The sequence below is a fragment of the Mus caroli genome, unplaced genomic scaffold (genome assembly GCF_978045245.1).
Source record: "Mus caroli unplaced genomic scaffold, Mus_caroli_1 scaffold_3, whole genome shotgun sequence".
Classification (NCBI taxonomy): Eukaryota; Metazoa; Chordata; class Mammalia; order Rodentia; family Muridae; genus Mus; species Mus caroli.
Window position 1 is genome coordinate 51,648,944 of NW_028227258.1, and position 22,803 is coordinate 51,671,746.

A 22,803-nucleotide genomic window follows, 5' to 3' on the forward strand; every position below is an offset into this window, starting at 1 on the left:
GATTTGTTAACTTAGTCACCATAAAAATGACTTCCTTCCTGTTAAGTCCTATCTAGTACCAACACCACTGATTAAAACACAGACCAGGAAATCAGATGTGCATGCACACGATAGCACTATAAAATCATTTGATGACTGCTTCTAGAAAAGGCCCACCTAGTTTAAGTAGCATAACTAGTATTTTAAGTGATTTGGGTAGATACAGTTTAAACATGTATGATTTATTTCTTCTGGTTCTCTAAGTGGAATGCATTAAACTCTTAAGACTATGGTTCATCCCCATGGATATTAATCATATCCAGCTAGCTGCTGCTGAAATACGTGTCTTTCCTTGATCTGGCACAGTAATTTTGTTCTGAGTTTTGTCTGTTGTTTTTTTTGTTTTTTTGTTTTTTTTTTTCATGGTCTTCCTGCCTGCTTCCAGCTTTTAGACTATAATTCTAAAGCTACTGTGTGCTTGCTGCTAACAGCACCATAGCTCATGTCTGGCAGCAATCTGCTAGACACTGGGAAACCAGATTACTGGACTTGAGAAAATTCCTCAGAGGAAAAGAGACTCAGAACACAGTTCTGAAAGCACAATGTGAGCGGTCTGAGGCTTCCCCACCCTCCATATTCTGCTGAGAAGCCTCCCCTCCCTGAGGGGGGAGCTGAAGCCCAGAGAGGGTAAGCCACCGACCAGTAATAGAGCCAGGCCGGAACAAAGGCAAAGTCAGAGCTGCCTCTGCTGCATGGCCTCTGGGCGGGCACCGAGGGGCAGGGCATGCTGCCAAGGGGAGGGAGTGTTTTCACACTGCAAATGGTGGCACTTGTGCAGTTTGGAAGCCCTTTCAGCTTTTCCTGAGTTAGCACTGCGTTTTACTCAACTAAAATGGAGTGCTAGACAAGGAAGTGCAAGCCCAACTCCACAGAAGTACCAAAGACCCCACAGAAAAGCTCCACTTTCTGTTCCAATTGATGTTACCAGCTATGGAGGGAAAAAAAGCTTGTAGACAGCAGTCACAGCCCTTGCAACATTCACTGAGACAAAGACTTTTTCCAGAACAATTAGAAGCTCCTCCAGGTCCAGGTCTGTGTCCCAGACCTCTGTCTATCCCTCACAAGACCCTGAAGAGCACTTGGCACATAGCAAGTACTTGCTATTTATTCATGTGACTTTTGGCAGCTCTAAGGCTTAGGGCTCTGACAGATGGAGTCTTGTGTTACTCACCATTTGGCCAAACATACTGCTTTGTGGATTTCTTCCCATTTTTCCCCAAAATTCTTGGACACCCACAGGCCATTCTGAAAGATTATAAATGACTTATCAAAATTCCAGCTTTATTCTGTGCAGCTGTTTACAAGAACTTTAATAATTCACAATCAACCAGTAAGAACAGGAGAAACAAACACTGGAGCTGCCTGAGCAAAGCACACTCACACACATGTGCATGCATGTACACACATGCACACATACACACCCAAGCATGTACACATGCATACACATGTATACACACATATACACCCGCACATACACACATGCACACATGTAGATACATGCACACATACACACCCAAACATATAACACATACATACCCAAACATGTACACATGAATACACATGTACAAACACATACACACGTGCACAACACACACACATGCATGCACACAGATTACTCGGGCTCCTTCTGGTCTTAGAACTGAGAACAACCAATCATATAAAGCACCCTGAGTGCCAGGCACCATACTAGACATCGCATTCCCACCTCGAAATGATCTTGAAGTTTATCAAGGGATATGACTAAGAAAGCTCACTACCATATGGTCTTATGGACCGGGTCCAGTGTGGAAGAGGAGGCGAACAGCACAGTGACAGTTGACTGAAGAACACCACACTGACAGCAGTGATGAGTGCTATGCTTAAAGGGAGGCAGGAGCACTAGTGAAGAAGAGTATAGAAGACTAGCAAAGGCGGGAAGAGCACAAACACGGAGTATGAAGATAAGAAAACAGTGGTGTGAAATCCCACAGTGAGAAGACTGAGGAGCTAATAGAACTCAGAGAGGTGAGGAGAGCTCAGGGGATGCCGTCCTGGCCAGGCCCACAGACCTGGCTCTCACTGTGAGCCCCCGCAGGATGAGACTCTAAGAGGGGGATCACAGCTTCACCTTTTTTAGGTGACAACCATAGATGTGAGTGGGAAAGATGGATATTAGAGCATCACAGTTAAAAGTAGAACATGAAGTAAGTATGTGTGAGTTAGTTTAGTAAGAGTTAGCGAGGTCTTTAACCTCAGTCTTGAGGAATGGGATCAGCCAGAAATGAAGCCAGAATAGACAGAACTGACTTCCAACACTCCTCTCTCTCTCTCTCTCTCTCTCTCTCTCTCTCTCTCTCTCTCTCTCTCTCTGTAAGTCACTAATATCATCAGGGTGGGAGCAGGGGTACATTGTGTCATTAATTACTACACATATTATAGGAGCATGCATGAGAGACGAGCAGAGAAGCTCAGGCAGGGTGGAGCTTGAGGTGCCTGTGGGACACACACTTGAAGATACCCAGGGTCAGCAAGACAGGAATCTGCTGGCACGTGGGCAAGCCAGAGCAGGAAGCGAGATCTGAGAACCTTTATAAGTGGAGAATCAAGGAGAAGTGGCCGCTCAATGTCAGATGAACAGAAGGCAGTTAAAGGTAAGCTGATAGGAGCTTATGCAAGAGGCCAAGAAAGACCGTCTAGAGAGGTAGAACAGCCAAAGAAAATGGGTTCACAGAGCCAAGCAAAAAGAGGTCCTCAAGGTGGGATTGGCCACTGCTTTGAAACAGTGCAGTTAAGACCAAGATGTCTGTAGATCTCAATTCAGCATTAGAGCTCACTGAGCAGCCTCAGTTGGGGTTGGGGGGGGGGGCAGAAAGTGACTGGGGCTCATCAGTCTTCGGGCTCTTCTCAACTTCTTCTCCTCTGGTAGCGAATAACCTTAGGAGGATGACAGCTTATACTCATCCTTTGCAGCTCAAAAGAGATGACTGCAAACTACTCTCTGGTTCATTATTCCAGCAGCAGACATCCGTTCATTAAAAAGCATACAACAGCAATGATACATCATACATGTCTGGAAGAGGCAGTATACAGAAGTCACACCCAGATAGGAACAGAGTGTAAAAATACACATTTCATTGTAAGGAGACGTTGGAAAGAAGTCTAATGTTAACACGCCAGAAGACTCTTTAAAGTCTGTATATTCTGACACTGTAAACAAGGAAAGGCAAGTTCATCTGGACTTACTTCGGTGCTGAGAGCTAACAGGTAATCAGAATTCTGAGGACTGTACATCATCTGCGTCAGAGGATGAAAGGGGAGATCTGTTTGCACAAAGTTCTTGGCAAAGTCTGATGACCTGAACACTCTTCCGCCTCGGCTTCCTCCGGACACCTCTGCTGTTAGTATCACCTGCCCGGGGAGAGAGAGGAGACATCAGGGTTAGAGAGGAACAATGTGAACTCCCCTGGGAAGCTGGTATGAGTGAGTGTGTGTGTGCTCATGTGTGTGTCTGTGTGTGTGCATGCATGCGTGTGTGCACATACACATGTATTAAGGAAATTTTAGATCCAAAAGAAAGAGAAATTATAAAGATACATTATTTACTACTCCAAGTTTCATTCTTATATATTAAAAAAAAAAAAAAGATATCCTGAATTGGGCCAATGCACCAAACCTGTGATAATGTTTTTGACTCTGGTTAGTTTTGAGATATAGTTTTCACAAAGATTACAGTGTCATAGGGAGTGCCTGCTACAATGCTGACTATCTACCACATATGTATGAAGGGGTTTTGTGTATCTTGGATGTGAACCAGGAAAAAATAAACTGTGCTAAATCCAATTCTTTTATGATCAATGTCAAACTACATCTAATTTTAAAATATAGCAATACCAAACTAAAATGCTGTCCTAATTTCATTTCTGTTGCTGTCATAAAACACCCTGACAGAAAACAACTCAGGAGAGAAAGGGTTTAATTGGCTTACACTTCCATATTACAACCCATCATTTCCTGGACAAGAATTTGAAGCAGCTGGTCCCATCCACAGTCAAAAGCAGAGAGTGAATACATGCGTGTACGCATGCCTACTTCTGCTTAGCGTCCTTTCCATACTTAATTCATGATCCTCTACCTAGGGAATTACGCTGCTCACAGTGGGCTAGGTCTTCATGCATCTTAACGCAATCAAGTCAATCCCTCCAAGACATGCCACGGGCCAATTTGATCCAAACAACCTCTCACTGAGGCTCTTCCTAGGCTGTGTCATGTTGACAACTGAACCTAATCACCACAGACTCGACGCTGTGAACCGCTGGGTTGCCCCAACACTAACACATTGCAGGTGCTGTGGAACACCAACTTCACATGCAGGTATGAGTCTCACCTTTCCAGAGTTCTCAGGACCAATAGCCATGCCAAACTCCGTCCGAATGAAGGTGTTATTGATGAGATTTGTAATATCCTTAAAGTTCTTTCCATAATCCTCACTGACGGGGAGAGAAGAAAGAAGCATGTAACATGTGGTAAGGAGATGTGCCGGAATCCTTAGTCTTTATCCCTCTCTCATGATTTTCTCAGTTAGGGAGGGGTTGGCCTGAGGGATATTTCACTTCCTCACCAATGATAGCTTTCAAGAGGAGGGTGTGAGGTGACTTATGAGCCAAGAAGAGAAGAGGGCCTTCCTTCCCTTGAGAATTTCTAGGGAAAACATTTCCTCCCAGATAAGCTGCTTGCTGAATATGGCCAGTCTTCTCTTAGGCTGGTAGTTCTCAATGGGGTGGTTTTGTTCTCCACCCCCAGTTGTGGACTCTCCAGAGAGAGTTTTGATGATCACAATCCAGACACTACTTAGGCAAAGCCAATGCTGAGCACACGGCAGTGCACAGGCGAGCCTGCAGCAGAGAATTATGTGGCCCTGAACGCTGAAGCTTCATTGTTGAGAAACCCCACAAGTGGCAAATGAATATAATGCAAAAAATTTACTATTTTTCCACAATGAAAGGGCAACAGAGGTAATTCTAGAATCCCAGAAAAACAGAGCACACAACAAAAGACAGACCTGACCCTGAAATCTGTTGCTTCTCTGTGCTTAGTTATGTGAACCAGCAATGTCCTTGTTAGTCAAGCCGGTCTGAATTGAGCTGCTGCCAACTGTAGCCAAAGGGTTCCTAATGAACCTCTAAGTTTACATTACTTATGGTAAAGCCGGTGGTCAGGTAATGGTGACCTTGATGCTTTCCTGAGAGAGGTTAACGTCCCTGGGTGTAAATCCTAACTCATGTTACAGCTACAATTAGAGAAGGCAAATGGCCAAATTTAACCCTTGGTTTCTCAGAGTTTCCCCTAAAATTCCATCTCGACAAAGCCTCTGGGAGGCACTTAACTTCATGATTAGATCTGTGAGAAATATCAACAAAATCTTTTTGAGAAATAAGAACAACAACAGAATCAGTAGCTGTCTGATAGGTCTAATACTGTGCATAACTCTCTTTAAATGATACATCATGCCAAAAAAGATTTATTAAATTTAAAGAGGCTGGATCTGGTGCAGACCTGGGCTGGATCTGGTGCAGACCTGGGCTGGATCTGGTGCAGACCTGGGCTGCTCTCAACCTTTGTCAGAGACACTTTTTCTTTTTTGTTTGTTTGTTTTTTTTCGAGACAGGGTTTCTCTGTATAGCCCTGGCTGTCCTGGAACTCACTCTGTAGACCAGGCTGGCCTCAAACTCAGAAATCTACCTGCCCTCTGCCTCCCAAGTGCTGGGTTAAAGGCATGCGCCGCCACCACCCGGCCAGAGACACTTTTCTAAGCAGTGGGCAGCAGCTGATGCAGACACAGCCAAGTGGCTAAAAGGCTGACGAGAGACTAAGGGCTCAGCCCTGAATGGGGCATCTTTATTATCCCCACCCTCTGCCAAGCTCAGGGAACATGAGAAGGATGTCAGAGCTGCAGGGTGGGGAGGGGCTGTGGCAATCATGCTCACAATGTTGCACCAGCCAAACAGATGGGGCAGCTGATCTCCAGGCCCCACCCTTCACTGAGGAGCTGCTGGCAACTGGTAGCTGCTGGGGAAGAGAGAAGCTTCTTTGTTGGTTTGTTGGTAAATTTCTCAATATACCAGTGGATGGCCTCACACCCATGCACATAGGGGCAGCAATCACTGGTCTGACTTATCAAAAAATAAAACAGAAGGGCTGGCGAGATGGCTCAGTGGTGCAGACCTGGGCTGGATCTGGTGCAGACCTGGGCTGCTCTCAACCTTTGTCAGAGACACTTTTTCTTTTTTGTTTGTTTGTTTTTTTTCGAGACAGGGTTTCTCTGTGTAGCCCTGGCTGTCCTGGAACTCACTCTGTAGACCAGGCTGGCCTCAAACTCAGAAATCTGCCTGCCCTCTGCCTTAATCACACTTAATCACAAGTGGTTAAGAGCACTGACTGCTCTTCTGAAGGTCCTGAGTTCAAATCCCAGCAACCACATGGTGGCTCACAACTATCTGTAATGAGATCTAATGTCCTCTTCTGAAGACAGTGACAGTGTACTTATATATAACAATAAATAAATCTACAAAAAAAACAGAAAAGAGGAGGAGGAGAGGAGGGGCAAAAGCAGGGGGAAGAAGAGGAAGAGGAGGAAGAGGAAGGAGGAGAAGAAAAAGGAAGGAAGAGAAGGAAAAGGAAGGAAGAGAAGGAGAAGGGGAGAGGGAAGGGGAAGGAGGAAGAAGAGGAGGAGGAGGAGAAGGGGGAGGAGAAGGAGCAGCAGGAGGGATAGAGGGGATGTGATCCTTTATATCTGTATGAAATTATGGAAGAATAACTAATATAAGAAAACTTTAAATCATCTGTTGGTGAAGACACTGCGAGCCAGTTTCTTAGAGCCAGGAGAAATCTGTGGTAATGTTCACATTTATCACCTAATAAGGCACCATAGATTTGGGGAAAACCACAATAATCACAACTGAGGAACATAAGAAATGCATAGAGTCAAGGAGACCGTCGTGTGCTGCTGCTGTGATTCACAGGAGATGCAAGGAAGGCAAACTTATCAAAAGCCAAGTAGACAAAATTGAAATCACAGTCCAGTTCTTTTCATTCTTAACCCCAAACTAGAGACAACTTTTTGTGGGGAGTTTTTTTATCTTATTACTAGGGAATCATCATTTCTCTGAGCAAAGTCTCTGCTTGGCAGTAGGAGCTAGAGGCATAAGGAATGCGTCTATGCCTGTTCACAGTCTCCAAGGATGATAACGCAAACCACACTGTCTGACAGTGACTAGGACAACTTACTTACATACACACAGACACACACACACACACACAGAGACACACACACACACATTCCCTAGATTAATAAGACCGAGAGTGGATACCATCCAACAGTTTCCTTTACTGCCCTATCTCTGGCTTTGGAGTACAGGATCTTTATCTTCTAGGCAGCCAGCAGGAGATGCATAAGCAGTGCCCAGCTCTGCAGGGTGCACACCATCAACAGCTCAGACAACTGGAGCTGTAGCAGCTTGATTTTCTCTGGTTTACAAATCTTCCTTCCTTTCTAACATCCCCAGGGAACCTGCACAAACCTGTTGGCACAACTGCCTGCTTTTTAAGAACTTGGTACAATGAGCCTATCCCTGCCCTCTAGAAACGCCAGTGAACAAACATCATTCACGACAACCTTCCACTACTTCAGCTGTCTAAGCAAGAGGAGAAAATAGACTAGAGCTAACCTTTGGGGGTTAAGTAGGTACTGCTGGTATATTATACACATCAGCATGAACTGGAAACCAATAAAACATCCTGAAAATGAAATCTATTTTCTAAACTTCATACAGCAATATAATTATAAATAGTAACCAAATGATTGCTAACCATGAAAACCCTGTAAGACCACCTGCTTTAGAAGTAAGTCTTCTTAACAACAGTTCTAAGTATCAGCCATATCTCTGCTTACCAAAAGTTTTTTTTTTTTAAAGATTTATTTATTTATTATATGTAAGTACACTGTAGCTGTCTTCAGACACTCCAGAAGAGGGCGCCAGATCTCATTACGGATGGTTGTGAGCCACCATGTGGTTGCTGGGATTTGAACTCCGGACCTTCGGAAGAGCAGTCGGGTGCTCTTACCCACTGAGCCATCTCTCCAGCCCCTAAGTGTGGATATTGTAGGCATATGCCATCACACTTAGCTTTAAACCTCCATCTTATCATTGCAATGTTGTAGGGCAGGAAGGCTAAGCAGATGTCTTGGGGGTGGGGGTGGGGGTGGGGTCTTTTAAATGATACTAATCCTGTCAGCTAGGGCCTTGCTCTCATGTCCTAAACACTAACCTACCTAAGGTCCCTACCTAAGGTCAGGAGCCCCTGCTTAAGGAATGGTGCAACCCATAGTGGGGTGGATCATCTCACCTCAATTAATCATCAAGAAAATCCTCCACAGGCAATCCTGATCTAGAGGACTCTTTAAGACTTTCTTCCTGCTGGGCATGATAGTGCATGCCTTTAATTCTTGCACCTAGGACAAATCTCTGAAAGTCTGAGGCCAGCCTGTTACACATAACAAGTTCTAGGCCAGCCAGGGCTACAAAGTGAGACCCTCTCTCAAAATAAGTGAGTGTGAGTGGATAAATAGATTTTCAGATAATTCTGCTGTGTTAGGTTGACAATTTAAAATGATGACAGATCTAAATCAAATATGGGTGAGACTCCAGGCACAGTGCATTGTGCAGCAAATGTTTTCCCAGCCTTGAGATTAACAAGTGTGTTCTACGTGTAATGGCTTGGAAGCGCTGCACCTGCAGTTCAGGTGAAAGACATCTGGCCCACTAAGCCTGTGAGCCCTGCCCCCACCCCCTGCCCCCATCCCAGTTTGAACCTGAAGAAGCCACCTTGATGATCTCTGAATGGTTTCTGGGCTCATTCTTCCTGGTCTTGAAGAACAGTACATATTAGCTGAATAACTCCAGCCCTAGCCTATCAAATCCAAGAAGTGTCAGCCCTCCTCCATCCCTTTCCACTTCTTCTCAAGCTCACATCTGTTAGTCTTCCTGCTGGTGGTTAGTTAAGTGTTGCATGTGCATATTAATCCCCTTCATCAGATGGCCTCTAGACCATTTCCTTCACGTTACAGTCACTGGAGTATGGATGGACTGAGTGAGGGTTTTCTGCTTAAGTTCTTAGTCCTTAAATTCTGCTTCACCTCTTAACAATTCTGTCTTAGGTCATTTCTCTCCCTTTGCAATGTGTGCTGTCAGGCACACTGTGTGCTGTCAGGAAGCTGAGCTCCGAGTTCAGCACCTTGCTTAGAAATGCATCAATGTATTTCCTGTTTCTTCCTCTTAGTGACTTCCATCTTCCATATTAACAACACAGGACATCAGGAACACAGCTCAGCCACAGCCTAAGACAGCTTTGCCTTTTCTCCACTGTCTGATAACACGCTTGTTCTGTCTGAGACCTCAGCATAGTGGCCTTTGCATCCACATTTCAACAGTGTCTGTCGTGAAATATAGAAGCATTCTAAGACGTAAGGTCTCCTTGTTTTCTTTCTGACTCCTTAAGAGAATCACCTACACAACTGTACTCACAGCAACCCAGGCTTTCCCAGCAAGCAGCTCACACGTGTTCAGCCTCAATCTGGTCTCTAGTGCTTTTAATGCTTTGACTCATTCCTCAGTGATTACTCTACAGATCCTGAAAGGAAAACTGTAAGGCTGGTGACTAATTCAAAAATAATTACGGTTTTGTAGTTTTCATTAATTGGAAATGTTTATGTAGTTGGTCTTTAGTTCTCACACATTATTTGCAAACTGCCTATGCACCTAAATTTATTTGTAATTTCAAATTCAATATTCATGGTGCTTTTGTGGCTATCTGCAGACATTTACAGGAAACAAAACAAAAACCAAAGAAACAAATGAAACCCATCCTGGTGGTTTGTAGCCAGCAGAAGTTACACCAGCTAATGTTTGGCCTGAGAACAGAGCTCAGTGTATAATAGTGCTTGCCTAGTGTAAGCCCCCCTGCCATCCTCCCCATAAAACCACCCAAACCAACAAGACTGCGCTCTGCCTGCAGTGCCCACTTTCACACTATGAACAAGCATCCTTTTCAGAGAGCCATGGTGTTACATTGTTGTACTTTTTGCTGGCAATCTGCTGTTGCTCTCCTGTGTCATACTGTGCTGACATACTGTTGTTTCTAAACACAAAGAAACTTAGATGTGCCTCAAGCAGGCAACATGTGCCTTGGTAAACTTCATTTGAATAAGAGTTGTGGTACTCTTGGCCATAAGTTTAACTCTAACAAAGGGACAACACATATTAATAAGATATTTTAAAACAGAAACACAGTGAGACAAGGTTATCTATTGATTGGTTGGAAATATTATGAACAGATTTGAAGGAAGCTCACCATGTATTTCCTGTAGGAGCAAGAACTCAGCACTCAGCTGGCTCAGCACCTGTTTTTGTTTGGTTTTGCTTTTTTTCTTCTTCTTAAAGACAGGGTCTCACTATGCAGCCCTGGCTGGCTGTAACCTGCTGTGCAGAGCATGTTTGGCTCAAACTCACAGAGACCTGCCTACCTCTGCCTGCAGAGAACTGGCATCAAAACTGTGTGCCACTATGTTCAGTGACTCACATTTCTGACAATTTTACAAAACACAACCATCACAGCTAATCTAAACCAATTACACTGAGATTTTCAGTTAAAATATCAGTCAATGTAGCTTATTAAAATGTGCCAGAAGGATAATGGATCTGAAACAGAAGCCAGGTAAAAAATGGCAGAATTTGAATTCATACTGTTAGCATTTTGTCCGTCCCATAGTTACCTGGCAATAGCCAGGTGTGCTTGACTCACTATAAAAGGAGCCGCTTGCCCCCTTCTCTGCTCTCTCTCTTGCTCTTGCCTTCTTGCACCAGCTCTATCCCCTTCCCCCTTCCCCCTCCCTCCCCCTTGCCCCTCCCCTCTCGATCCATGTGCTCATGGCAGGCCTATACTCCTCTCCTCCTCCTCCTCCTTCTTCTTCTTCTTCTTTCTCTCTCTCTCTCTCTCTCTCTCTCTCTCTCTCTCTCTCTCTCTCTCTCTCTCTCTCTCTCTCTCTGCTTTTCTCTGTCTCTACTACCCTCCTGACTCCCCTCCCCATGCCCTGAATAAACTCTATTCTATACTATACTGTCCTGTGGCTGGTCCCTCTGAGGGAAGGGATTCGTCAGCATGGGCCCACGGAGACATCCCCTTCCCCAATGCCTTACCACACATCCACCAAAACATATTCCTTCTCTCTTTATCTTTTTATAAACACAACACATACTAAACTTAATTCCCATTATTCTAATCTGTTTTCCCCTTGTCTGATGCAACTTTACGTTTTTATTTTTAATATTTTGTTATATTTTGTAGTTATTGGGTAAATGTATGTGTTCGTGGAACTCATAAAAATATACATGCAAAAATAGAATAACGCATAGGAAATAAAGCTACAGAACTATAAAATCAAGAAAATTTGAATATTTTGGACCTGTATTTGCTTTGCTTGATAAGTTTTGAGTATGTAAAATTGAAATTGTGTTAAAGGCAATATGCCATTATATAGTTCGATGAACTTTCTATATATGTATGTATACATATATGCCCATATGCGTGTTTGTTGCTTGTGAGAGTGTTCCACTATGTAGCCCAGGTTGGCATTGAACACATGATCCTTCTGCCTTTCCCTATCTGCTGTGGTAAAACTAAACTGAGCCTCTCATTTAAAGGCTAGCACAGAAAGCTGTTTCACTGTCAGCCACCCCCTCTTCCACCATGATACCTGTACCCTAAGAGGGGGCATGACACAGACGCCCCATTTAGAGCTCCGCTTGCCACAGTCTCTCATTCTTTACACTCTGACCAGTTATAGGTCTCTGTGTTCATTGCCATCTACTGCAAAAGGATTCATCCTTGATGAAGCCTGAGAGATGCACTACTTTATAGATTTAATATTAATAGTAAGTCATTAGAAATAGGCTAAATTCTATGTCCATTTAGCAAACTGGTGGTTTGAATATGCTTGGCCCAGGGAGTGGCACTATTAGGAGGTGTGGCCATGTTGGAGTAGGTGTGTCACTGTGGAGGTGGGCTTTGAGACCCTCCTCCTAGCTGCCTGAGGATGTCAGTCTTTTCCTGACTGCCTTTGGATCAAGATGTAAAACTCTTGGCTCCTCCTGAGCCATGTCTGCCTGGGTGCTGCCATGTTCCCACCTTAATAATAATGGACTGAACCTGTGAACCTGTAAGCCTACCTCTTATAAGTGCTGTCCCTTATAAGAGTTGGCTTGGGGGGCTGGAGAGATGGCTCAGCGGTTAAGAGCACTGACTGATTTTCCGAAGGTCCTGAGTTCAAATTCCAGCAACCACATGGTGGCTCACAACCATCCGTATTAAGATCTGATGCCCTCTTCTGGGGTGTCTGAAGATAGCTACACTGTACTTACATATAATAAATAAATAAATCTTTTTTAAAAAGTTAAAAAAAAAAGAGTTGGCTTGGGGGGGCTAAAGGAATGGCTCAGCGGTTACAAACACTGACTGTTCTTCTGAAGGTCCTAAGTTCAAATCCCAGCAGCCACATGGTGGCTCACAACTATCCATAATGAGATCTGACGCCCTCCTCTGGTGTGTTTGAAGACAGCTATAGTGTACTTACATATAATAATAAATAAACCTTAAAAAAAAAAAAAGAGTTGGCTTGGTCATGGTGTCTCTTCACAGCAATGGAAACCCTAACTAAGACACACAGACTAATAGTAGCAGTTTCTCCCCAGGGCCTATAATCTATCTTGGCACAAGTTCTTGGCCCCAGTAACAGTGCAGGATTGGTGTGGGTTCTATCTTTAAGAGTGGGCTTCAAATTAAATTAAAACCTTCTTGGATAATCCTATGACATTACTCCCTCTATTGCATGAATGGCCATATCTTTCAAAGCTGGTGGTCATTATTGTAGCATGCAGGGGTCACACTATAAGACTGACAATTTTGTCCTCTAATAGAATGCATAGCACTTTCCAGCACTATAAAAGCTACCTCGTAGAGATGAAGCTTCCAGGTCAATACCAGCTTGATCTCTCACATAACAAGTATGTGGTACCCTTAGCATTGGGATCTTGCTGTAAAGTTTTGGAAGGTGGGATGGAGAGATGGCTCCGCGGCTAAGAACACTGACTGCTCTTCCAGAGGTCCTGAGTTCAATTCCCAGCAACCACATGGTGGCTCACAACCATCTATAGTGGGCATCTGATGATCTCTTCTGGTGTGTCTGAAGACAGCAACAGTGTACTCACATACATGAAATAAATTAAAAAATAAATAAGTTCTGGAAGGTAACCAAGAATAGTGGCAGCAGCCTATATAACTTTAGCCTATATAACTTTAGCCTATATAACTTTAGCCTATATAGCTTTAGGCCAAACCTTCTAGATGTCTTAGGGTGCTTTATGGTGGTAGTTTTTCAGATGGCTTTTTCAGAAGATTTTTAGTGTTAATTATCCCTCCTTTTCTTGTTTTTTGTTTGTTTGTTTGTTTGTTTTTGTTGTTTTTTGTTATTTGCTTTGTTTTGTTTTGTTTTGTTTTTTTGAGACAGGGTTTCTCTGTATAGCCCTGGCTGTCCTGGAACTCACTTTGTAGACCAGGCTGGCCTCTAACTCAGAAATCCGCCTGCCTCTGCCTCCTGAGTGCTGGGAATTAATGGCGTGCACCACGACACCGGCTTCATATCCCTCCTCGTATTCCCTCTTCCGCCTCCCATCCTATACCCCATTTCATCATTCCTGCTCCCACTTTCCCTTTCATATATCTGTGTCCAACCTTTACTCCCTTGGAACCCCATTGCCATGGTCCCTTACTAATGTCCTGACATCTGGGGATTCCAACAGAAACAAACATAGCTGAAGGTTCAGAGCTAACATGCAGCATTTGTCTTTCTGGGTCTAGGTTACCTCACTTGGAATAATAATTTTAAGCTCTAGTCACTTACCTTTACATTTAATAATTTCATTTTTTCCTATCAGGTGAACATTATCCGATTATGTAAATGTACCACACTTATTATCCATCTATCCATCCATCCATCCATCCATCCATCCATCCAGTGATGGGCATTTAGGCTGTTTCCATTTCCTGCCTATTGTGATCAGAGCAGCAATGAACGTGGAGGAGAATGTCAGTTGTACATATGCACTCGCAGCAGTTGTGACAACACGCATAAGGCTTGTGCAAGCTCAAGCCATCAGAAATCCTAGTGTAGAGGTGGTGGTGGTGAAGCCCCACACCTAGCTGAGGAGCTATTGGTAACGGATAGCTGCTGAAAGAGAGGAAGTTATTTTTCCTTAAGGGTAGGTCAAATAAGTTCCAGTTGATGCCACATATCCAGAACTAATAGGGCAAGGTGGTTTTGTTGTTGTTGTTTTGGGTTTTTTGTTGTTGTTGCTTTGTTTTTGGGTTTTCTTGTTTTGTGTTGTTTTAGTAAGGGCACAAGGTTGGGTGGGTATGGAATGGGGCATGGATCTGGAAGAAACTGGGGGAGGAGAATGAATATGATCAAAATAGTGTATGAAACTCTCAAAGAATTAACACAAATGTTTTAAAAGGCAGAGACTGGAGAGAGAATCTGATCTTATCACCTATGACAAGCCGTGCCTAGTCCTTCAGTAATTTCCTTCCTGGTACCCTTTCTCTATGGAGGCAGCAGAGACAATTTCCTGGTATTCTGGTGAGCCTTCATGCCTAACTCTACCCAGCAGGAGGCACACATTTACCTATCCTGTAATTTGCATTCCAAATGAAGCTTTCCTGAACAAAGGCAAATCAATAAACTATAGTCATCAAAGCTGTGAAAAACAGAAGAGTTGTTAGAGCAGACTCTGCCAGCTTTTATTACGGGATTGGGCAACTGAAACCTACTCAGGACCCACTGCGAGTAAACGGCCCCTCCCTTTTCCATTTCTGAAGCAACAGGTGCACTTTGGCTGGTGAGCTCAACAAAGTCATTTCAGGCCAGGGCAAGCCAGCTCAGCTGGAGAGCCAGCAGGGCGTATTTACAGTTTCCTCCTAAACTCCAGGACGGGAGACAGAATCCTATCTCAGTTCACAGCGAGGAGAGATAATGAATATTCAGAATGTCTGGTAAAGACTATGGCAGCAATATCACAGAGCCAAGAAGAAAAAGAGCCTTGTTAACAGGACACCATGCCGCAAACAAGCAGGGCAGCTCTCTAGTAAAGGGTGTGTTAGCAAAGCGGGTTTTCTCTCAAAAATCAGGTGAAAGGCTTGAGTCGGCCTGTGGTCAGTATTTAAACAGTGCCTATCACTCTAAGCACATTACTGAAAAGGAAAAGGATGGGGTTCATCGCCATGGGCAGACTCAGGAACTCATTAGCTCCAACTGCAGCCACTTGGGGCAAGATCTTTGTAGTAAACAAAGCAAACACAAACAAAAAATTATTAGGCATAAGAGAAAACTGGCTTGAAGCATTATGTATGGAAGACAAGCCAATACAGAAAGGGGGGAGCTTAATAAACAGCCTTCAAAACATAGAGTCATCAATAATCAGAGGTTTCCATTTGCTACTGAAGAATGAACTGGAAAGGAGCATCCCTGAGACAAGGTGCATCCTAGAACCATTAGTTTCAGTGAAAAACTGGCTACGTTTTAACTAGCTGTCCAAAAGAGTAACAATTAAATAAACTGTGTCAGTCTGACAAAAATGAGAATAGCTAGTGTACAAGACCCACTAGCAGCTACTGAGGGAACAAGAGCTTGTGCAGCCCCTTCTGCATTACAGAAGTGGAGGAATTTGGGGGCCATCGCTTTATACCATCCACCATGGAAGACTTCCCATTCACTTTGACAACTAGGGCAGCAATGCTGGTAGCTGCCTACTCTAGACCAAGCTCTCTCTGTCACTCCATGCCATGCATTGCAGAGTCCTCACCTCATGGTGACCCTGAGGTGAGCACTGCTATCATCCTCCTTTAAAACTAATAGAAAGTCTTTGTATTGTGTTTTATAAAGATAAAGAGAGAAGGAATATGTTTGGTGTAGGTGCGGTAAGGTGTGGGGGAAAAAGGGGTGCCTCTGCCGGCCCATGCTGAGGCATCTCTTCCCCCTGTATAGAATAGTTTATTCAGCACAGGAGAGGGGAGCTGAGAGACTAGTAGAGAAAGAGAAAGGCAGAGAATGAGAGCAGAGGAGTAGAGGCCGGCCATGAGCATGTGGTGGTGGTGATGGGGAATGGGGAGAGAGGGAGAAGGGAAGAGAGGACAGAGCTAGAGCAAGAGAGAGAGGAAGCGTGAGCAGCCCCTTTTATAGTGAGTCAGGCACACCTGGCTGTTGCCAGGTAACTGTGGGCGGAGCCTAGACAAAAAATGCTAACACTTAGGAGGCTGCATGACTTGTTTGTTGTAGTAAATATCAATATTAATTGGTGGTTTCTATTCCACCTTCTATCTTTCAGTTCCCAGATAAAAGACACAACACTTTTGTATTTACAATAAGCCTCAGACAGCACTAGAGCTGGGTAGATATCAACCCTCTATGTTATTATGACTACTTCCCTGCCAATAACCCCAAGATATGATATGATGGTTTGAATATGCTTGGCCCAGAGAGTGACACTATTTGGAGGTGTGGCCTTGTTGGAAATGTGTCACACTGTGGGTGTGGGCTTTAAGGCCTTCATCCTAGCTGCCCGAAAGTCAGTCTTCTCTTGGCAGCCTTCAGATGAAGATGTAGAACTCTCAGCTCTTTCTGCACCATGCCTTCCTGGATGCTGCCATGGTCCCACCTTGGTGATAATGGACTGAACCTCTGAACCTGTAAGCCAGCACCAAGTAAATGTTGTCCTTAGAAGACTTGCCTTGGTCATGGTGTCTGTTCACAGCAGTAAAACCCTAACTAAAATATATGAAGATTCACCTACCCCCTTGCCTCTTCTCCTCTCCCCACTCTCTCTCTCTCTCTCTCTCTCTCTCTCTCTCTCTCTCTCTCTCTCTCTCTTCCTTCTGTGGTCCTCTCCTCGACCCCATGCTGGGAACCAAAGCCCCGCCTACCTCTCTTCTGCCCAGCTCTAGGCTGTGAGCATCTTTATAGTTTTACAGGTTACACAGCATCACTTGGTTTTTGTGAGGATCTCCTCACCCCTAGGGGCAGCCAGAGCTCGGGGGGGGGGGGGGCCAGTATTTAGCATTGCAATACATAGCAAGAGACCAAACTCAACACTTGTTCAAGGTTACTCTGCAAATGACAGTGCAGAGAGTCAACCCCTGGCCTGCCTGCCAACTAAACCTTGGCAGCCCTTTGCTTTTCTATGTTGCTTCCCAAGACTATACAGCTGCATGGTAGATAGAGCACTGGAGGGGGAAATCAGGGAGAACTGTAAACAAACTAAGAAGGATTTCCAAATGCTTTGTAAGGTGATGATGACACTTCTGCTGGCAAAGACGGTGACACTGGGCAGGACTTCATTAGAGCAAGGATTCTGGTTTTTTTGTTTTTTCTTTCTTTTTTTTTTTTTGGTTCTTTGAGTCAGGGTTTCTCTGTGTAGCCCTGGCTGTACTGGAACTCTCTCTGTAGACCAGGCTGGCCTTGAACTCAGAAATCTGCCTGCCTCTGTCTCCCAAGTGCTGGGATTAAAGGCGTGCGCCACCACTGCCCGGCTTAGAGCAAGGATTCTTAAGTGCTAGAAACAGGTACTAAATTCAATCTACAAAGTTTTAAATATATCTTTTCCTCTCCAAACAGGAGACTAGCTTTGATTATTTAGCTGCTGTTCTAATTACATAAACAATGGCACCGTCTATGGGCCTTTTTAATACCCAGACTCTATAATATACTGACAATCCATAAGAAGCCAGGAAAACCACATTCTTGGTATAAAAACTCACAGAAGTCAAGGCATCCAGCCAGCCAGCCATTTGTTCACTCAACTAACATCTGCCTGCCTGCTCTGTATTAATAACTTGGCCAGCAGCTAGAGAATCTCCAGTAGTGCAGTGCCCAGCCTTCACGGGGCTTTGGCAATTCCAACATGTGACTGACTCCTTGGCCTACAGGAGTATTTGCTTATTTTAAGCCAGCATTGCTGTGCTGAATAGAGTGCTCTGGCTCTAGGCCCCTGGGCAGAGAAGTCAAAGATCACACCTGCTGGAGGAGGGAAGTGGGGTTGAAGCATTTCAGAGCCTCAGCATCAGTTCCCTGCACCTGGGCCAAGAGCAGCTGTAGAACAATCAAGTGAAGAACAGTTATGGCCCAGCAGGGCTCTCAGAGGCCTCTGGCTCCTGTGGTGTTTCTAGAATAGGCTGCTGGGATTTTGTGATTCATTTAGGTCCCTTGGGAAGAGATGGGACAGAAATACAGGATAAAGATGGTAATGACTTACTTTAGAGTGCTAGCAGCTCTGCATCCTGCTGAGGAACAGACTCTACTCTTCAAGTTGCAGAAGACACACATGTTCCCACCCTCATCACCTAGTGTGAACTGTAGTAACGAGGTAGACTGAAATAGGGTGATCTAAAAGGCCCTTCCTAGGCAGAAATGACCATGCACCATCATAAAAATAACCCATTTAGACTCCAAAACATTAAATAAAAGTTTGTTTGGAATTTTTTTTTAAAGCTATTCATAGCATATAGATGCAGAAAAACCACACTGCCTTTCTTTCTGTCAGTAAGAATCCATGAGATTCACATGGGTACACACGCCTGTCGCACCGGCCTTTACCTGGTGTTATCAACCTCCTCTCCTTCCAGCTAAGTCCCTTCTCATTTTTTCTTAAGGTTGCTACATTGTTATCCAAAAGTGGGCTGAGCACCTTAGTCTGCTGGAATTCTAAGATCAAAATTAACTGTTGAACTATTGTGACAGTTAAGGCAGAACCTTTGTCGTTCCTGCGTGGCCTAGTCAAATGTCCCTGGGATGTGTTATCTGTCTCACCTTCGATACAACTTGGACTGTCCAAAGCTCACAATTACCAGAGGCACTTGAAAAGTGGTCAGGACGAGAATAACCTGCAGGGGACAAAAGCATTCTGTTGATAAGAGATGAGAGACAGGGCAACCATAAGCTGATAGACAATGACGATAAGCTTCGTCTCAAAGACTGATGGTGACAGCTCCACTTTCTAGAAACCTGTAATGCAACATAGCTGAAGTCTAGGAAGGGCCAAGGAACATGGGTCTGTGAAGATCTGAAAGTTCCTGTCTCATCCCATCGCTTACACCTGAAGCAGTGAGTCGGAGATGCTCAAGTGCATATAATGAAGGAGCCATCTAATTTGTATCTATATAAGAAAAAAAAATCTCCTTTTTCTGCCCCCCAGAGGTTAGCATTCCACATATGTTTGGGCATCTTCTCCTTCAGGTTGCTAGTTCTCTGTGTAATTCATTTTTGTGAACAATTATTTTCTATGCAAAAATATACATGAGAAAAAAATCTAGATAAATTAGTACAGGCATCTAGAGTATCAAAAATCCACGTAATCCTAGCTAGGCATGGTGGTCCACACCTGTGATCCCAGCAGTAGGGGGCAGAGGTAGGAGGACCAGGAGGAGTTCAAGGCCAATTTAGCCATGCTGTATATTTAAAGCTAGCCAGGCTACTTAAGACTGTGTCTCTGGGGAAAAAAACAAAAGAAAACTTAGAGTTACCAAGATCTTGTCTAAGTGAATAGATTATAGGAATTAGGGCATATGTCAAAATTGAGAAAAACTAATACACACTTAAGAAAACTCCACCGGGAAGTTTAAAGGGTAATTATAAGAAACCGCTTTGTTTTGCTTACGTATGTACGTATGAACGGATAGACTTCATATGTCTGTCCATGTTCACGTGTGTGTGCAGATGTGCATGTGTAGCAGCAACAAGTCAGCGTGGTGTCTTCTTCCATTGCTCATCACATACTCGTTGAGATAGGGCTTCTCAGGAACCTGACAGTGCCTGACTGGACAGCATGACCTGCTTGCCTCTGCTTCACCCGCAGCAGAATTCCAAGCTTGTGCTACACACCCAGCTGCTTGTTTTTAATTTTACTTTAAATTACGTGTGTATGTGTGCCTGTGTGGGGGTATTTGGACACAGATAACTCAGAGGACAGAGACATTGGATCTCCTGGAGCTGGAGTCACAGGCGACTGAAAGCCTGCTGATGTGGGAGCAGGTCTTCTGCAAGATCACAAGTGTGTTTCTTACTGCAGAGCCATCTTTCCAACCCACGTGCGGGTCCGAACTCACCGGAGCATCTCCTCAGCCTGGAAAACTTGCTGTCAGGAGCCAGAGCTGTGCTTCCATAGGCTTCTGGAATTGTTACCATGTACCTCACACTAATGTAGGCATTAATGGGCTACCTAGCCATCATCTACCCGCCCCCCCCCCCCCCCGCACCCTGAGGCAGGATAACAGTGGTCTGAAGACTGCTTTCAACTGGTTCCCAGTTCTAAAGCAAAGCCAAAACAACTACAATTTCCTCAAAGTCTGACCTGAAAACACAAACTTTCTGTGACTAAGGTTGAAGACCCTTTCAGAAATAGTGACATGTAGAGTATCAGCCTGTTCCAAAGCCCATCGTCTTGCTAGAATAAAAGAGTTTAGAATATTACTTACCCCAGTGCTGTCTCCAACCCAGGACAAGGACACTGAGCCACTGAGGTCATCAAAGACATGCTATTAGAGAAAAGGAAATGAAATTCATTTAGACATGTCACCTGCTCTTTTTCCATCCTTGGACCTTTATCACCTTTTGACATATATGATTCTGAGAATGCCATTCCTGAGTACTGTATTACATCATTTCCATTTCATACTCTCCCCTCTCTGACGCCTCCTGTTCCTCTCATCCCCTCTCAACTTCACACCCTCAACTCCTTTAAATGTGAATATGTGTGCGCACGCTCAACACACACACACACATACACACACACACCACAGAGAGAGGGAGAGGGAGAGGGAGAAGGAGCTGCTGAGACCATTTTGTTGCTCGATAACCAACCAAACAGTGCGCAGCCCCAGCTGACACATCTACAACCCAGACCCAAACCTTAGGCTCACGGAACATCACACAGAGGGAACAGGAGGACTGATAGAGCCAGAGAACCATGCTATTTGCTACGAGACAGCATCCTCTCTATGTGACAAGGAGTTGCACCACGGAATCTTAACATGTCCACCTAAACAAGGCCTCCATCCACAATGACAACACTGGCTGAAATCCCGACATGGATGGAAGAAGACTCACAGGGCTCCGTCTCTAGAGGGAGAGCTACGGGCAATCAGTGACTGCTAGAAAACAGAGTGCCAGTCCTCCCCAGGGATGAGCTCTGACGTTGGCCAATCCTTTATTACTCTTCTGTGTAATTAAGCTCCTAATGAGAAGGGGACACAGAGTCCCACAATCAAATTTGGGAGAGATGGGATTTAGCTACTTCATCCAAATCACAGATGACTTAGAAATTTCAATTCTCTCATACAAAGTAAGCCAAGCAGATGAGTTATCTTCACTGCACCAGATGGGAGATGGGGAAGTCTAATTGCTTTCTCAAACAGAACTAAATATAAAGACACAGCAAAGTATTCTTAGGGTGCTTTAAAACAAGAGATCAGAGCCCACACTGACAGACATAATTATAATCCAATCGGCATAATTGAAGTTTCGCTAAGCAGTCTTCACAGTATGGATGAACAGTTAGAGGTCGGGTTCCTCCTGCTTCCAGGCAGAACTGCTAAGATGGCAGGAGGCAGAGGCAAAGAGTGAATGGCTTTGTGTTGTCTGTCTAGTCAACAGTCACAGAGATTAATAATAAACCTATCGGAGCTCCACTGGGAACTGGGAAACAAAACTGAGAAAGATGGTATATTACATTTACAACCCAGAACACATACAAAATTGACAGTCATCTCTGCAGGCTGTTTTCCACCCAGATATTTCTACCTTCTATTTCTTTCTTTCTCTCTTTCTCTCTTTCTCTCTCTCTCTCTCTCTCTCTCTCTCCTTTTCTTTTCTTTTTTTTTTGGTTTTTCGAGACAGGGTTTCTCTGTGTAGCCCTGGCTGTCCTGGACCAGGCTGGCCTTAAACTCGTAGAGATCTACCTGTCTCTGCCTCCCAGTGGTGGGAGTAAAGGCATGCACCCTGCCCATATTTATATTTTATATTTGTAAAATAATATATGTTCACCACAGAAAATGTAAACAAGGGGGCTGGTGAGATGGCTCAGTGGGTAAGAGCACCTGACTGCTCTTCCTAAGGTCTGAAGTTCAAATCCCAGCAACCACATGGTGGCTCACAACCATCTGTAATGAGATCTGACACCCTCTTCTGGTGTGTCTGAAGACAGCTACAGTGTACTTAGATATAATAAAAATAAATAAATCTTTAAAAAAAAAAAAAAAGAAAATGTAAACAATATGAGGAAGTACACTAAAGGAAATAAAAGTCACTCATAATTCACCACACAAAAATAATCCAGGTTAATGTTTAACCTTCTAGCCTTCACCACTTAGCAAACTAATAAAATAATTCAACAGAGGCACTACTGTTACTTGAAAAGACTTCTCAGCGTACAGAAATTACATTATATATATATATATAATGAGCGTCCTCCAGAGTAGCTCAGTACGCTCGTCTGCAAATGTTGGTTGTGCTTTTTCTTTTTTTTTTTTTTTTTTTAGATTTATTTATTTATTTATTATATGCAAGTACACTGTAGCTGTCTTCAGACACACCAGAAGAGGGAGTCAGATCTTATTACAGATGGTTGTGAG

The 22,803-nt window shown here is 44.0% G+C and overlaps 1 protein-coding gene across 4 annotated transcripts in view; it reads right to left on the reverse strand.

Annotated features, from left to right (window-relative positions):
• Sort1 (sortilin 1) overlaps positions 1 to 22,803 on the reverse strand; it is an 80,161-nt gene that overhangs the window by 32,931 nt on the left and 24,427 nt on the right. For all 4 annotated transcript variants that reach the window (XM_029475195.2, XM_029475194.2, XM_021157737.3 and 1 more), the window contains exons 2-6: positions 20,650 to 20,709; positions 18,986 to 19,059; positions 4,403 to 4,505; positions 3,262 to 3,426; positions 1,211 to 1,284 (exon numbers count right to left, since the gene is read on the reverse strand). In XM_029475195.2, coding sequence (XP_029331055.2) covers positions 1,211 to 1,284; positions 3,262 to 3,426; positions 4,403 to 4,505; positions 18,986 to 19,059; positions 20,650 to 20,709 — 476 coding nt within the window. The remainder of the gene's footprint in view (positions 1 to 1,210; positions 1,285 to 3,261; positions 3,427 to 4,402; positions 4,506 to 18,985; positions 19,060 to 20,649; positions 20,710 to 22,803) is intronic.